This window comes from Ornithodoros turicata, chromosome 3 (assembly GCF_037126465.1).
Source record: "Ornithodoros turicata isolate Travis chromosome 3, ASM3712646v1, whole genome shotgun sequence".
Lineage (NCBI taxonomy): Eukaryota > Metazoa > Arthropoda > Arachnida > Ixodida > Argasidae > Ornithodoros > Ornithodoros turicata.
In genome coordinates, this window is record NC_088203.1 from 41,820,315 (window position 1) to 41,836,307 (window position 15,993).

At 44.8% G+C, this 15,993-nt stretch overlaps 2 protein-coding genes across 2 annotated transcripts; one reads left to right on the forward strand and one right to left on the reverse strand.

The window, feature by feature from the left end:
* Positions 1 to 7,762: 7,762 nt before the first annotated feature.
* LOC135389378 (uncharacterized) lies at positions 7,763 to 12,774 on the forward strand. Its single transcript, XM_064619434.1, has 6 exons — positions 7,763 to 7,811; positions 8,099 to 8,161; positions 8,294 to 8,972; positions 10,108 to 10,215; positions 10,986 to 11,070; positions 11,194 to 12,774. The coding sequence occupies exons 1-6, from the start codon at positions 7,763 to 7,765 to the stop codon at positions 12,772 to 12,774; spliced, it is 2,565 nt and encodes an 854-aa protein (XP_064475504.1).
* Positions 12,775 to 12,889: 115 nt separating this feature from the next.
* LOC135386925 (uncharacterized) lies at positions 12,890 to 15,305 on the reverse strand. Its single transcript, XM_064616410.1, has 3 exons — positions 15,053 to 15,305; positions 13,764 to 13,966; positions 12,890 to 13,465 (listed from the first exon to the last, which is right to left on the reverse strand). Exons 1-3 carry the CDS (start codon positions 15,062 to 15,064, stop codon positions 12,988 to 12,990), a joined length of 693 nt encoding a protein of 230 aa, XP_064472480.1. The 5' UTR covers positions 15,065 to 15,305; the 3' UTR covers positions 12,890 to 12,987.
* Positions 15,306 to 15,993: the final 688 nt, after the last annotated feature.

Here is a 15,993-nt window from a genome sequence, read left to right on the forward strand (position 1 = left end):
CCTCAAAATCGTTATCCTTGAATCGGGTTATAACAGTGACATAAAGCGCAAAAATCGCGAATCCTTTTTAATTGCAAAATTCCAGTCTCTGAAGCCTCATGGTTTGAACATCCACGCAGGCCCACTACAATTATTGAACCCGTAAATATAACTTTTCAAATAAAAAAGATAATGATAAACACACACACACACAACTCTCCAATTTCCACATTTTCTTCGTTTGTCTCTCTCCTGAGACCACCTCCGTCTTCACTTTCTCACGGTTCACTGGTCACCTTTGTACTCCGCACCTGTGTCCTCATTCCGTCGCCATAACGCCCCCTTTTTATCCTTAATTCCTCGAACGTCACCAACAAGTGTTCTCGTTTCCTGTGTATAAGCCCTTGGGCTCGCGTTATGTTTCGCTTCTGATACCCCTGCTTTTGTATTTATGTTATTTTGATTTTTATCTGTGTTTGCATCCTTTCCATCAACCTGTTACCCTCTCATGCCAGAACTCCCCCTTCAACTGTATATATGTGCCTGTACCATGTTTATATTTTTGTAACCTGAAGAAGTGCAGACTCGTGCACGAAAGTCTTGTTTACCATGTGTAAATAAATAAGTTGTTCCTACCGTTTAATATCACTCTTTGATTTACTCACCAGCAATATAATAATTAGATATTATAATTCTTTTTGGAATAGTTTTTAATCTTTTTAATTATTAGAAGATACAGGGATTGTAAACCATGTTTTAAACTGATGTTTTAACATTTGTCCAATGCATTTATTAAACAACATATTCATTTTTAACTGGTTGCACCCAAACCAATGTTCTGATGTATTATTTCCTTTGTTGCCGATGCACCATAAAAATTGGAATAATAATCAATAATGCAGGTTACTTCAGAGCTGCCTTGACATACTCAAGAAACGGGTGCAGAACCTGCGTAATGCCCACAAACTTTGACTACCACAGCATCTCCAGAAAGTAAAGGGATATGTGTCACATGGGATTTTTAAAGGCATTCACAGTATATAATACCTTGTATGAACTGTTGTAGATCTAAGCAGCTTCTACAGTACACTCTCAGAAATTAAAACTTGTCAGGGAACTGTGATAATTGTTTCAGTTAATAGACATGCACATATACGCTATAAGAAGACAATTATTTATTGAGAATGCACTCATGTTGTTTACATCTACTGTTGATCACATTCATTTATCACATATTATATTATTATATATTATTATTATATTACCACATATTCGATCACATTAAATTTAAAATTTAGCATATATGAGAAAATATCAGTGGGGAAGTTGCTATTCATTGCTCATTCCAACCTAAAATTGAGTGCTACAAATTTAGAGAGCGTACCTGACCATTGTCATTCCTAAAATATATATTGCCATTGTAGCAAGGTCACAAAACAATAAATGTAGCCTTTTGTGACCTCCCTGCACGTTCATTGTATCCTGAAACGCATAAGTGCAAGAAATAAATCTTGAACTTGAATAAACTTGATGTTGTATAAACTTGACATAAAATGTTGAATAATATAATGAATGATATAAAATATTGAATAAACTTGGACTCGTATATTCTCTTTACTCATCATCAGTGATCTTCATTACAAAACCATACCGTGTTAGACTTTTTTTTTTGTGTTTCACAGACTGGGTACACGAGGGCCAAAATGACAAAATCACAACTGTTTCAACCTCCAAATAGTCCTGTTGCAATTTGAAGACCATACTTGGAGCTGCATTGTTTGGAACATGCTCCACATAACAAGCATGACAAAGTCAGCGCTGGATAGCAGGACCCCGTCCCCAAGCAGCTTTGCTCACGCTGCAGTTGTATTCAACAAAAGCATGTGAGTGCTGGAGAAGGACATTCAGTTTGGCACAACCGCGCCTGCAAATAATCGGAACAAATAAAGGAAGAAGCAAACAAACATAGAAGGGCTGTACTTCAAAAATAGATAAGTCCTGTGTCTCAAGGAGGTGTTACCACTTTCTAAGTAAATTAATTGATTAAGGTTACATCACTACCTGATGAACTGTCCTAACGAGCGCGATCTAATTGCGTGAAGTATTTAGGGCTGCTTCGGTGTGTCCATATTTGCGAGGCAAAGCACCGCTGTCGTTTACTAAAAGACTATTTCTGCAGCGATGCTTGATATAAATCATACTAAACCCATACACGACTAAGACAACGGCTGTGATTCTACAGTACGATCTCTTTCTGCCATGCGAGTATATATCATCCCGGACTGTTCTTTATGGAACAATTTTTGTCCAGAACGCAGCACGGGATATTACATACATGGTTGTTGTTAACCTCACATCGTTTCTTATTGAAATATTGGCTGGGAAACGTACTGTAGTACAATCGCCAGCGCTGCACTGCCGTGACGGTCTAGTTTCGGAATGCAAAACATAACGTAATTAAGAATCGAACGACAGGACACCTGTGAAACATTGTTAGGATACATCAGTATACTGGCACCTTACAAAATTGTGTGATGACAAACAACGATCAACGCCTGCAGCGCAATAAATACTCACAATCTCCGTTGCCTCCCATTGTTTTCTATGGGCGCACACTGCGGTTTAGGGCCTCCCAACATGGCGGCCCTAATGCACGCCTCTCCCCCATAAGCCCCTCTCCCATGCGCGATCCAGCCTTTATACATAGAGATCAGTGGGTGGGATTGAAATGGATACCTCTCGCAATCAGCAAAAGTGTGGATTGTTGGTGCAAATTTGATGAGCGCCACCTAGGGAGCGTAAGGCACGTCGGGAATTGTCGTCTGCTTCCGTGGTTGTACCCGAGATCAGTGGTTGTACCACTGATCTCGATTGTAAAAGGCTGGATCGCGGATAGGGAGCGCGATCGTGCGGCAACCGGCCGCCATCTTACTGTACCCAAAACAGTCGCCGCAGCGATCATGGCAACTTCTTGCAATTACGGTCGTACCAACCGTACCGGCAATGATACCGGGCCGAAATTTCTACAGGTGAGTCATTCTTTATCAAGGTATAAATAGGCGTCCATTCTGTACATTTATTTGACAATTATGAAGTGTTTTTTTTGTCCAAAACCAGCACTGGGTGCAAGTTGTTTGATCGCTCTTCCGAGGTTCAATCGAACCCACTTAAGTGGGTTCGATTGAACCTCGGAAGAGCGATCAAACAACTAACGGGTAAAATGTAATTACATTTTACCCGCCGGCAAATACAGTTTGAGTGCATAACATGCTGGAGATAACATGTTACACTACACTGATAGTGGTGTAATCAATATGTGCGAGCACTCGAGCGCTTTTCTGCATGCATTGCTAGCACGGTACCAAGTGTTCTCTACGGAAGCAAGTGCACAGTCATTTCTTTGAACCACCTTCGCGTATAAGTTCAGTATTACGTCATAATAAGACCAAGATAGTCACCCTTTTTCTTGTATTGGTATTATTTTGTGCCTGGTTTGATTTGTGACAAAGAATCCTACGTAACGGTGGTGTGGTGTGACTTGGATACCGCCTTTGTGTCTGAGCTATGTTGTCAGCTTGTTGCGATAATAAAGCGGTAACCGCATACGACGAATTCTCGACGGAAAAACGGCCAACTTCCCCACCAGCATGACAACTCGACGGAAAAACGGCGGGATGAACCGCATGCACAGATTTCCACTGCGGCGGAGGGTGGCGTCCTAGCGGGCGTTTCGTTACTCCGTGTTAAATTTTGACTTCAAATTTACAGATAAATATTTTGCTACACATAGAAAAGTTATAGTGACACACAGAAGAGTTCTTGCGGTCAATGCATATTCTCGAAGCAAGCGCTACAAAAGCGCCCTCAGACAGCAGCGAGCGGGCGACAGCATCCTTCCCACTTCCCAGGTTAGCCATACGGGCATCCGAAATTCCCGCCACTGGTCCTGCACGTCCGCTCGTGGAACGACAGCGCGTGGAGCGGTCCTATTGGCTGCCGTCGACCGGCCGCTTCCGCTCTTCGACGAATTTTTCTGTCCACCGCTGTCGTCGAGAAATCGGTGAAGTTCCCATTGCTCGCGCCGGCTCACCGGAAAAACGGTGACGGTGGCCGTTTTTCCGTCGAGAATTCGTCGTATGCGGTTAGCGCTTTATAATTTGTATCTTGTCGTGTTATTTGCAGCAGTGTGGTCCCTCAATACAGGTTTCCTCACGGGGGCTACCCGGAGGATCGTCTGTGTCATCGAGCATCACCTGTGTCATCGTCTGATGCGATCGAGCTTACAGATAAGTATCATGTTCCTCATTCACGGGTTCCTACTGTACGAGGAGGAACCACCCCAGTGCACGCACTGTGGTGATCCTCTCTCAATTTTGTACATTCTCTTTACATGTTCACATCATGGAACACATCACTTCAAAGAGCTTTATATACACCTTAGACCCCTTCACCCAGCATTGTGTCTTAGTGATGAAGCTATAATTTCTTTTACAACAGCGTTTAAACGTTGAAATTTTTAAAAGATATCAAGATTGTAAACCCTGTTTTAAACTGATGTTTTAAACATTTATGCGATGCTTTTACTAAACAACATATTTATTTTTAACTAGTTGCAACCTAACAAATGTTCTCTCCTTCACAGCTGCCTCGACATACGCAAGAAATGGGTGCAAAACCTGAGCAGTGCAAAACCTGAGCAGTGCCCACAAACTTCGATCACCGCAGCACCTCCAAAAAGTAAAAGCATATGTGTCACATGAGATTTTTAAAGATATTCATAGCAGTGAGGGCCAGTAGTTAACTACATGTAGTTAAACTACCTGATTGTAGTTAAAAAGTAGTTATCAACTACTTGCAGAAATGTAGTGTGCAACTACTAGTTAAACTACTATTTCGAGTAGTTGGCTACAGTAGTTAGGTTACTGCAGGCGCCAACTACTTCCGATTTTGCCGCAAGCTTTACGGCATGGCTGTGCTTCCGATTTTTACCTTGAGCTACTTGTTTGATGAGAACGGAGGTGCAGAGCAATTGTGCCGTGCATGTGTACTAAATTTTCACTTTTATCACTGCTTGTGATTCATATTTAGGGGTCTTAGAACGCTATAGAATGGGATTGGTGTTGATGGACAACATTAAGTAGTTATAGATGTAGTTAAACTACACTGCAGTAGTTAAAGAAGTAGTTTTAACTACCCTGCCTGAAAAGTAGTTGAACTACTAGTTAAACTACTCCATTGCAAAGTAGTTAGTAGTTATAGTAGAAGTACTTAGTGGCCATCACTGATTCATAGTATATAATACCTTGTATTAACTGTTGTAGATCTAACCCACCTCTACAGTGTACACCCTCAGGAATTAAAACTCGTTGCGGAACTGTGGTCATTGTTTCAGTTACTAGGCATGCACATATATGCTATAAGAAGAAAATTATTTCTTGAGAATGCACTACTGTTGATCAAACTCATGCAGCTGTAGGTTTACCTTCGGCCTCTTGGAACTCTCTGTAGTTGCCTTAGCTGCAGGAGGAGTGTCCTCCAGCATGTAAACTACTTGCAAAAATATTGACGTATTTAAGGTTATGACACAGTTTGAAGGGTTTCAATTCAGGAAATTTGCAGTGGCAGGGCCTGCCAGAGTGAAACCTACTGAATATTTATGGTGTCGAAGGGGCGGTTCCTTCAGGACAGGAATATCTTGGATGGGAGCAAAAAGCTTGAAATTAACAAAGTGTTGTTTGCATTACGTAATTTGTAATACACTGAACACATAGGCAGCAAAACAAAAATTTAAAATTCAGCATGTATGAAAATTGGGTGCAACAAATTTACATAGTGTACCTGTACGTTGTCATTTCTGTGATATATATTGTCATTGCAGGGAGGTCACAAAACAATAAATGTATTGTTTTGTCACTTCCCTGCGCATTCATTGTATCTTGAAATGCGTATATGCCAGAATAAATGTTGAACTTGAAAAATGTATATTTTCTTTATTCATAGAGCATAACATCACTTATCTTTACAAAAGCATATCGTGTTAATCTTTGTCACTCAGAATGCACAACCAAGAAAGCCATCTTCCACTAAACATCACGTTTGACAAGATTCAGTTGGTATCATTTCATACACAGGGAACACCAGGGCTCCAGTTTCAAGCTCCAAATCGTCATGTTGCAGTTGGGAAACCGTACATGTGTAGTGCAAGAGAGCCCTCGCACATGAAAATGTAAGATGGGAGTCACTGTTAATGCAAAGTGACTCCTATGAGAGAGACTGACGCTGAAGAAAAGTGTGCAAACTGCGGAAAGTGCCATAGAGGGTTTTCAGAAATCGTGCCTGGTTTCACAGCAGTGCTCTAATTGCGTGCAGTAATTGTTTGGGATGCTTCGGTGTGTTCATATTTGCGAGGCATTACATCGAAGACACCACTGTCGTTCACTAAAAGACCCTTTCTTGCTTGATATCAATCAAATTAAACGCATACGCCTGTTTGAAACAACGGCTGTGATTCTACGGGGCGATTTCTTTCTACCATGCGGGTATCCCTTCTGGGACCGTTCTTTGTGGAACAATTTTTGTCCAGAACGCAGCACGGGATATTATATACATGGTTGTTGTTAACCTCACATCGTTTCTTATTGAAATATTGGCTGGGAAACGTGCTGTAGTACAATTCCCAGCGCTGCACTGCAGTGACGGTCTAGTTTCGGAATGCAAAACATAACGTTATTAAGAATCGAAATGCAGGGCACCTGCGAAACACTGTTAGGATACATCAGTATACTGGCACCTTACAAAATCGCGTGACGACAAACAATGATCAACGCCTGTAGCGCAATAAATACTCACAATCTCTGTTGCCTCCCATTGTTTCCAATGGGCACACGCAGCGTTTTAGGGCCCACCAACATGGCGGCCCGAATGCGTGCCTCTCTCCCACGGGCCCCTCTCCCATACGCGATCCCGCCTTTATTGGCGACGTGAGCGGCCACTTGTGGCTCTGCTGTCGCGGCGCCTCTGACGTCACGGATAGGATCGGAGCGGTGGGTCTCTCCGTCTCTCCGTGCTGTTGGCGTCCCAGAATGGTTGTTTACTGCTGTGTTCCGCAATGTAATACGTATGCTGGGGAAAAAGATGTGAGTTTCCACTACTATCCAACTGACAAAAAGCTCCGGAAGGCGTGGCTAGTAAAGTTAAGGATGGGAAAAGGGATTTCCAAGACGTTTCGTGTTTGCAGCAAGCATTTCAAAGACGATGACTTCGACTACCCCGTCGGCAGCAAAATGTTCGGTGAGTGTTCGAATGGAGCCCTGGACACCGTCACAGTGGCCAGAATGTCGTATGGTCGTATATTAATTCATAGGGTGAAAGTCACGTCGGCTGGTACGAGGTGCCGTCCCCAGTAAGAACCTTCCTGTTCGTCCCATCGACGCCAAACGGCCGCAGTCGCAGCCTCGAGTGACACGACAAAGGATGGGTGAGTTCCTCGTACTTACACATCATCTAAGGCATATACATCGTGACGCAGTATTGGCGCACACGCCTGCTTCAACATAGGGCGGACTTCTGTTTGTTTGCAGAGACGACGCAGCCACTTCGGGAGATATTCTTGCCGGACTTCCGACACAACATGGACGCGACTGTAGTGTGTTCTACCACCCAAGGCACTGACCAAAGCTCCACTTCTGCCGTGGATGCAGCAGGGAAGAGCAGGGCTCCATGCACAAATGTAGCAGTGACGACCGAGAGCAGCTGCACTGATAATGCAGGCATATCCTCAGGCATGAGCGTAGCAGACCCCGAAGCAACATATTCTGATGAGACCAATTACGGTAAGTTACCTGTACTACGTCTCGCTACTTCTACAGCCTTTACTACCACTCTGTTATGTGCATGTGTGGTCTTGTTAGTCACTTTTAGTGATTTTAGCCACAGGCTTAAATGCTTTTAATGTGCAGTCTTATCAAATTTGGGGGACACTAATCAAATAATGCATATTCTCATCATGTTCCTTGTAGTGCTGCTTACAACACTTGTCTCATGCACCGTTTATTTATTCATTTATAATACCCTTGGGGCTGGCACAGCATTGTACAGTTCATTGTTTGTTCTCTTTCAGTGCCCCAGCACGTCGAAGCTGCAGCACGTTTCGAGTCCATTGAGCAGGTTCCATCACAGCAAAGTGAGTAGGGTTCTTCGTTTCTGGTTTTCTGATTTTTCAAATTCGTGTGTGTGTGGGGGGGGGGGGGGGGAATGGGCGCTATGATCCCTCTGGCAGCTTGTTACAAATTTTTTCTGCTTCTTGTGCTTACAGATTTACAGGAGGAACTTCAGAGCCTTAAGCAAGATGTAGCAGTACAGGCTAACACTATTGGTGAATTGAAGAAGCAACTGATAAGCATATCTACAGTGAAGGATGAACAAGCCCTGTTAGCCATCACTGGAATAGCACACTTCCAAGTATTTTACAACATCTGCGACCTCGTCACAACTGTTCGAATCAAGCAGTCTAGCAGGGACTTTTCCCTCAGCAACGAAGATGCTGTGTTGCTTACGTTCTTTAAGCTGTACCATAACGTCTCATTTGCACTGCTTGGTGTGTTATTTGGCATCCACAGAACGACGGCATCCAACATTTTTAAGGAAATAGTTCCAGTCCTGAGAACAGTGTTGCAACATGCAGTATTCTGGCCTAGGAAGGAAGCAGTTCTGCAGTGCTTGACAAAATATTTTGATAAGTACCGTCAGACGCGTTTGGTTCTGGACTGTACCGAAATAGAGATTGAACAACCAAAAGATCTAAAATCTCGCATCCTGACGTACAGTCATTACAAGAAAAAATACACTGCAAAAATCCTAGTGAGTGAGACACCGGGTGGCCTAATTAGCTACGTCAGCCAGGCCTATGGAGGTAAAGCCTCAGACACGTACATAACGCGTGAGAGCAAGATCCTCGAGAAGTGCCTCCCGCATATCGACAAGGTGATCTCTATGTATAAAGGCTGGATCGCGCATGGGAGAGGGGCTCGTGGGGGAGAGGCGTGCCTTCGGGCCGCCATGTTGGTGGGCCCTAAAGTGCTGTGTGTGCCCATAGAAAACAATGGGAGGCAACAGAGATTGTGAGTATTTATTGCCCTGCTAGCATTGATCGTTGTTTGTCATCACACAATTTTGTAAGGTGCCAGTATACTGATGTATCCTAACAGTGTTTCACAGGTTCGACGCCGTTCACCGTTCACCGACGCCGTTCACCGACGCCGTTCACGCCGTTCGATTCTTAATTACGTTACAGTGCCCTAGAAGAGTATAGTGGAAAGAGCGGAACCGGTTTCAGCCCGATAGCTGAGGAAGGACGAGCGGACGGCCGCTGCTGGATCTCCTGGCGCTGCTGTCGAATTCCCGAGGAGAAACTGTGAAGCGCCTATGTACGCTGCAGCGTTTTTGCTGTTTTTGCGTGGTTTCCGTGATGCTTTGGTGACTCCGAACGAAGGCGATGTGTGACGCTTCCTGTGTGTGAAGCTTCCTGTAAATTTTGCTGGTATTTGAGTGTGCTAGTCCTCGATGGAGAAGAAGAAAAAGAAGTTAGAGACACATTGTTTCGCGCCCCGTTGCAAGACTGGCTACCCGGGTAGCTTTCTGTCGAGCTTAAAGCAGCTGTGGGCTTAAGGGTCACCATTGCCACCACGATATCCCTGATGGACTACTTAACAGGGCACGTCGGGTATAAGTTCATCGTGACATCACGAAGTCAAGATCCGCTTGACAACGTTTTTGGCATCGTGAGGCAATCCTCAGGCTGTCACATCCAACACCACAACAGTTTTTGATAACTGTTTCTTGCCTTAGCTTTTATAGTATGGCAAAATCTGTTGCAAATGGAAATGCGGAGCCTGGTGTGTTAGATGCTCTGCTCAGTACAAACGGCATAGAGGAATACAAATGCGCAAAGCAGACTCTGATAGACAAGTTCATTGGAGATGGTGACCTCAGCAGCGCCGAACTTGTAATTGAAATGTCAACAGACCATGTCGCATATGTATCCTCAAGAAGCGACCAGAGACTAATTTTTTATATAGCTGGCTATGTTGCCAGAAAATTCCTGTCTAAATCAAAGTGTGACATGTGTAGAAAGTTGTTGCTTCGTGACAAGAATGATGTACAGAACCTGCAGGCAGCTCAGCTGACTCAGCTGAAAGATAAGGGGGGCCTGTTGTATCCATCAGGCTTTATGCTTAGGTTCGTGGAAAATTTGGAAAATGTGTTTACCAGCTGCTTCAGTACGCAGGAACTTCACCATGAAAGCATTATGGACGTCATTGCACTTCTTCATAGAACTCGACAGGATGCCATTGGTTGCACTGAACATAGCAAGCAATTGAATGCTGAAGTTATGGTATTTTATGTCACCACAAGGCTTCATTTTTTTGTTAAGTCGCTGAATCGAGCCAAAGCACAGAAACGCGACTGTGCAAAATATCCGAAGCTCAGTCGCTGCACAAAACTTGTCATTTTTACCTGCCAGTAATTAATTTTGTTCTTTACATTATGTGCATCCAGTGTTGCATTTAATTGCAGTTTCATTGTTTTTCTATATATTCATACTCTGTGGTCGTTATAATCTTGTGTCTTGTACTTATCAGCCAACTTTACATCGTCATAGCCTGCGATCATTCCATAACTAAAAGCTTAAACCTGTCTCTCTCATTGCGTGTGCTTCCTGTTTTATGTGGCATATGCCGGTAGAACTGTGTCGTGTAGTAAAAGTTTTTGAAAGAAGTAACAAGGAATAATTCACAGAGAGACACGCACACACAAATAACAATCATAGGAAGTGCGCACCTTGCGCACCAAAGCGTCTATTAGACGCTTTGCAAATTTCGCCCCGGACCAGCGCCATCTATGTGCAGGTAGCGGAAACTAGCCCCCGGCCGCCATTGTTGATGAGCGTCGCGGCGCGCCAATATCGTCTTGCGTTGTATTTCCTTCGTGGCTGTTCTCACATTTAGCTTTTCTCCGTTGGTCATCATGCCCGTAAACTGTTGTGTGCCACTGTGCACGCAGCATGGCCGACTTGACAAGTCTGGACAAAAGGTAAGAGTGTTTTTCCCTACAACCACGCTCTTTAATGCACTCATTCGTTATGCTTGGACTACAGAACTTGTTGCTGTTGAACTGTGACTGAACCGATTATTGTAATTTCCATTGTGCGCGCAGGTGACCTACCACCGATTTCCTAGAGATCTCGAGCTCCGGAAGAAGTGGATCGTTGCCATCAGGCGCGACGAAGGGACATTTTTTACCGTTTCCAATGCCACGAAGGTGTGCTCTCATCACTTCCTTGAAACGGACTTTCTTGCGAACGTGGCAAACGGCTACCGGCACCTACACCATTGTGCTGTGCCGTCTATTTTCCCGTTCTGCAAAACGAAGACATCAAGAAAGCCACCTCGTGAAAGGGAACCACCACCAGCTACACACCGGAAGCGAAGACGGCAGGATATTACAGACGAGGAGAACCTTGTTGAAGAAATTGCAGCACAGCGTGTTCAGGTACCTGAGCGGCAGTGTAATGAGGAATGTGACGTGCAAAGTGGTGGAGAACAAGCTGATCCGAATTGCAACGGTGATGATGAAATGCCAGCCGATGAAAACTTCACAGCAACAGTGGATAGTAGTTGTGCATGTGGTGAGGTTATTGCTCAACTGAGACAAGAGCTTGCTGCAAGTAGAGCATCAGAAATGGCAACTAAAGTGGAACTTGAACGACTTCAAGAGCAGCTGAAAAGCCAAACCAGTGAAATACACTTGCTTCGCTCTGAGCTTGCGATAGCACAGGCTGAAAACCAAGAGCTCGAACAGGTGACACCCTTCGGAATTGCCAAGTTTAAGAGCGACGACGACGACATCCAGTTCTACACAGGCCTTCCAAGTTACGGCCACTTCTGTGCTCTTCTGAGTTTCCTTGATCCAGGAGAAAATGGAAAGAATATTATAAGAAATGAAGGTACCAGACGTAGTGAACAGAGTGGCCGTCCACAAAAGGTCAGCGTGGAAAACCAGCTCTTTCTAGTGCTCGTGAAGCTGCGGCTTGGTCTGTTTCACAAGCACCTTGGAACCCTGTTTGGCATTTCTATCAGCACAGTGTCAAGAATATTTTCAACATGGATAGATTTTATGTACTTGCAGCTGGCGCAATTACCACTGTGGTTATCACGAGAGGCTGTGGACGAAGCGATGCCACCTGACTTTAGTGAGAAATACCCTTCGACACGTGTCATTCTGGACGCCACAGAAGTTAAATGTGATGTGCCAACCTCATTTGTAACGCAGTCTGGCCTGTACTCTCACTACAAGTCAGCGCACACGTTCAAAGGACTTGTCGGTATCGCCCCAAACGGACTGCTCACCTTTGTGTCCGAACTCTTTACAGGATGCACCTCTGACAAGGAATGCGTGATAAAAAGTGGATTCTTAGAACTGCCATTCGAGCCAGGGGACTCCGTAATGGCAGATAAAGGATTCAAGATCGATGACCTGCTCCAGAGCAAAGGTGTGGGACTCAACATTCCACCTTTTCTCAGAAAAGACCAATTCACCCCAGAAGAAGTGCAGGAAACACAGAATATTGCTGCACTTAGAATACACGTAGAAAGAAGGATTCAACGAATTAAGGGATTTCATATATTTGATCGCTCTATTCCCATATCATTAGCACCTTTGGCAAACCAGGTGTGGACTGTCTGTGCAATACTTACAAACTTCCAGTCGCCACTTATGAAAGACTGTTGTGACTAGTAAGGTATTGTGTCAATAATTGTTGCTGGCTTGCTGTATAAATAAACGTGTTGTATGTTACCCATATGATTTTGTAATAGGTACTCTATGGGAAGTAGCATAGCAGAAAGTACCATCAGATTTATAATTTATTGCAGTTATGTTTTCAGGGCATATAATACAGGGGGTTCAAAATTCCCACAAGTGCATATGTACAAACTAGTTTCATGAGGTCTACATAGTGGTTTCTAAGTATGGCAGCAGTGTGTCAAAATAAAAATAGTCCAGCGTTTCCTTCATGGTGGACCACTCGCTTTGGCTGAACTTCACCCGTTCAATCAGAATAAAATCCTTGCTGTAAACAACAAAGTCTCCCCAGCTTAGCCCTGATATGGCCATCTGTCCTATCAGCTGGGCATAGTACTGGTGGTCTCGTTTTAGCTTTGGTCCATTTTCATCCACCTCACAACAGAAATTGAGCCCTGGAAGGTTGCACGCTTGCTGGTCACGTAGCGAATACGGGCACTTGATCTCTACCACTCCATACGAATCCTCCACTGGATCAAACACGATCCGGTCAGGAGAAGCACCAAGCCAAGGGCAGGAGGGGCTGACTAGAAGCCCGCAGCTGCTGATGACCGCATCGTGGCCCATGTTGTGTAGAACCTCCTTGTACCTCTGTGCCGCAACGGGTTCGTTGGATATTCCGTACCTGGGCACACGAAATCTTGTCAGAAAATCTCAGTTCCATTATTATACTATTTCCGTTTGAAGTGTGCCAATACTAGAGTTTTAGTGTACCGTACGCAAAGGCGATAACGTACGATGCAGCGGTGGTTGTGCGCGCGCAAAGCAAAAGAAAGCATCTCGCAGTGCGCAGAACCACCACGCTATCCCTTACGTACGCAAAGGCGATAACGTACGATGCACTAAAACTCGCTACTCCTTATGATACACAAAAGGTAGTGTGCAACTCCAGATTCCCAGGTTAAAGGGTCAAGAATTCGTACTTGACTGCAGCCACTTTCGAAAGGTCCCTTTGCCTTGTCAAGTTCTCCAGTCCTTTCAGAGACCACTCTTTCCGGATTAGAACAGTGCCAAACTGTGAAGATGTTAAACGATGCCTCCGCTCTTCGTGCCACGTCGGGCTTTCAGATTGCTGGCGCGTGTTCCTCTCGATCGCTTCCGCTGTCACACGTGTGGTACATAGTTTCTGTAATATGGAAAAGCAAAACTAGGTGAAGCAAATTTCGCTATGCCAAGGCACGGACTATAATGTTATTGCAAAATGGCTAGCACAACACATATCAAAGTGCATGCAAACGACGTTGTGATATATTTAAAGGCCAAGTAAATAAAGAAATCCCTCGCAGCATCAAGTAGTTGTTGCAGCTGTTGCCGTCTGAAGATATAGTGATAAACCTCTGACCCGCACAATACTCTTTGCCTTGAGCTCCAGTGGAGGATCCCATGTTGCGCAGGCCTGAAAGAAGGTGACCAGTGGAACAGGTCTTGCAGTGGTCTGGCGAGCTGGTGAGATTCCAGACACTTGAGCTTTAAAACCATGGGGCAGAGTCGACTGCTGATAACTCATAACTGATGAGATTGAGGCTGGGCCAAATCTTGATCTCTTGTGCTGTGGCTGAAGTGTTAGAAGAAGGCCCCTAGCAAATTCATTCGTAGGGTCCATCATGAGCAGGTCATCTACAAGACTTCGCTTTGCACTTGCTTGTTCATGTTCATCCCTTGGATGTGCACGACACTCCTTTGGTCTTGTCACTTTTGGCAGCACTTTACCGCCTTCTCTCACCTTCCTCCAGTCCACGGACTGAATAGAGCCACCTTTAATCTTATTACCACGGGGCACCCTCCACTGCTGTGGTAGATCAGTGCAGGACAGCTGATCAGGTGCCTCCGAATACCCTTTTGACTGGAGAAGCAACACAGTCCTCAGGACTCCTACATCGTGGTTGCAGGCGAGCTTTCCTGCAGGGCATTCGCAGATTCCGTCAACAACTCCAACAGCCTTGTCCAGCGCAAACATGACAGGATAGGCACCTGCATTCTTCATCTTGCTCCTGAAGCACCCAGCCTTGATGAAGACAAGTCCACTATGTCGAGGAAATTAGGCGTTAACACAATATCATTTATGTACGCTCCATCGCCCGAGCAGCCTCTCGAAAAAGTACACGGCGACCACCGCGCTTAGTCTTCCACGTTTTCGCAAACAAGACATCGCAGGAGAAGGAACATGCTTTGTGTGGGGGGTAAAAGACTGACTGAGAAAAAGAGATCTCACCTTTTTTTGCATTTGTTTGTCCACAGTGTTTTCAGGTCGACGTAGGCTTCAACGAAGAAGTTATAACTTCGGTCGAAGCTTCGCTCCGTGCCCGACCTACTCATGTAAAAGTCCCGAATGATCTGTCGTGACAACGGGGGTATCACTGTAAGGTCCTTTTGCCATCCTAATATAGGAAAAACCACGGAACGCTGTGGACATTGCGCCATCGTCATGCCCACTGAAGCAACACCTTCCCGGACTCTCATCAACAATGGCGGCGATCGAACAGGGTTGCTCGACTGACCCGGCTTTGCACAGGGTTGGCGACTACATTTTGCAAAGCGCCTATACGCCGGCGCCAGTTTCTGCTCGGGGTAACTACGCCAGCGCCCCACAGCGGCATCCGCCTCAAGAGCCTCACAGAGGGAGCGTCGCATTTTCCACTACAATCTTCTAGGGCACTGTAATTACGTTATGTTTTGCATTCCGAAACTAGACCGTCACCGCAGTGCAGCGCTGGGGATTGTACTACAGCACGTTTCCCAGCCAATATTTCAATAAGAACCGACTTGAGGTTAACAACAACCATGTATATAATATCCCGTACTGGTTCTGGACAAAAATTGTTCCGTGAAAAGATATACTCGCATGGCAGAAAGAGATCGTTCTGTAGAATCACAGCCGTTGTTTTAGCCGTGTATGCGTTTAGTATGATTTATATCAAGCATCGCCTTAGAAAGAGCCTTTTAGTAAACGACAGCGGTGCTTTGCCTCGCAAATATGGACACACCGAAGCAGCGCAAATAATTACTTCACGGAATCACACTCGTTAGGACAGTTAATCAGGTAGTGATGTAAGCTTAATCAATTAAGTTACTTAAAAAGTGGTAACACCTCCTTGAGACACAGGACTTATCTCTTTTTGAAGTACAGCCCTTCTTTGTTTGCTTCTTCCTTTA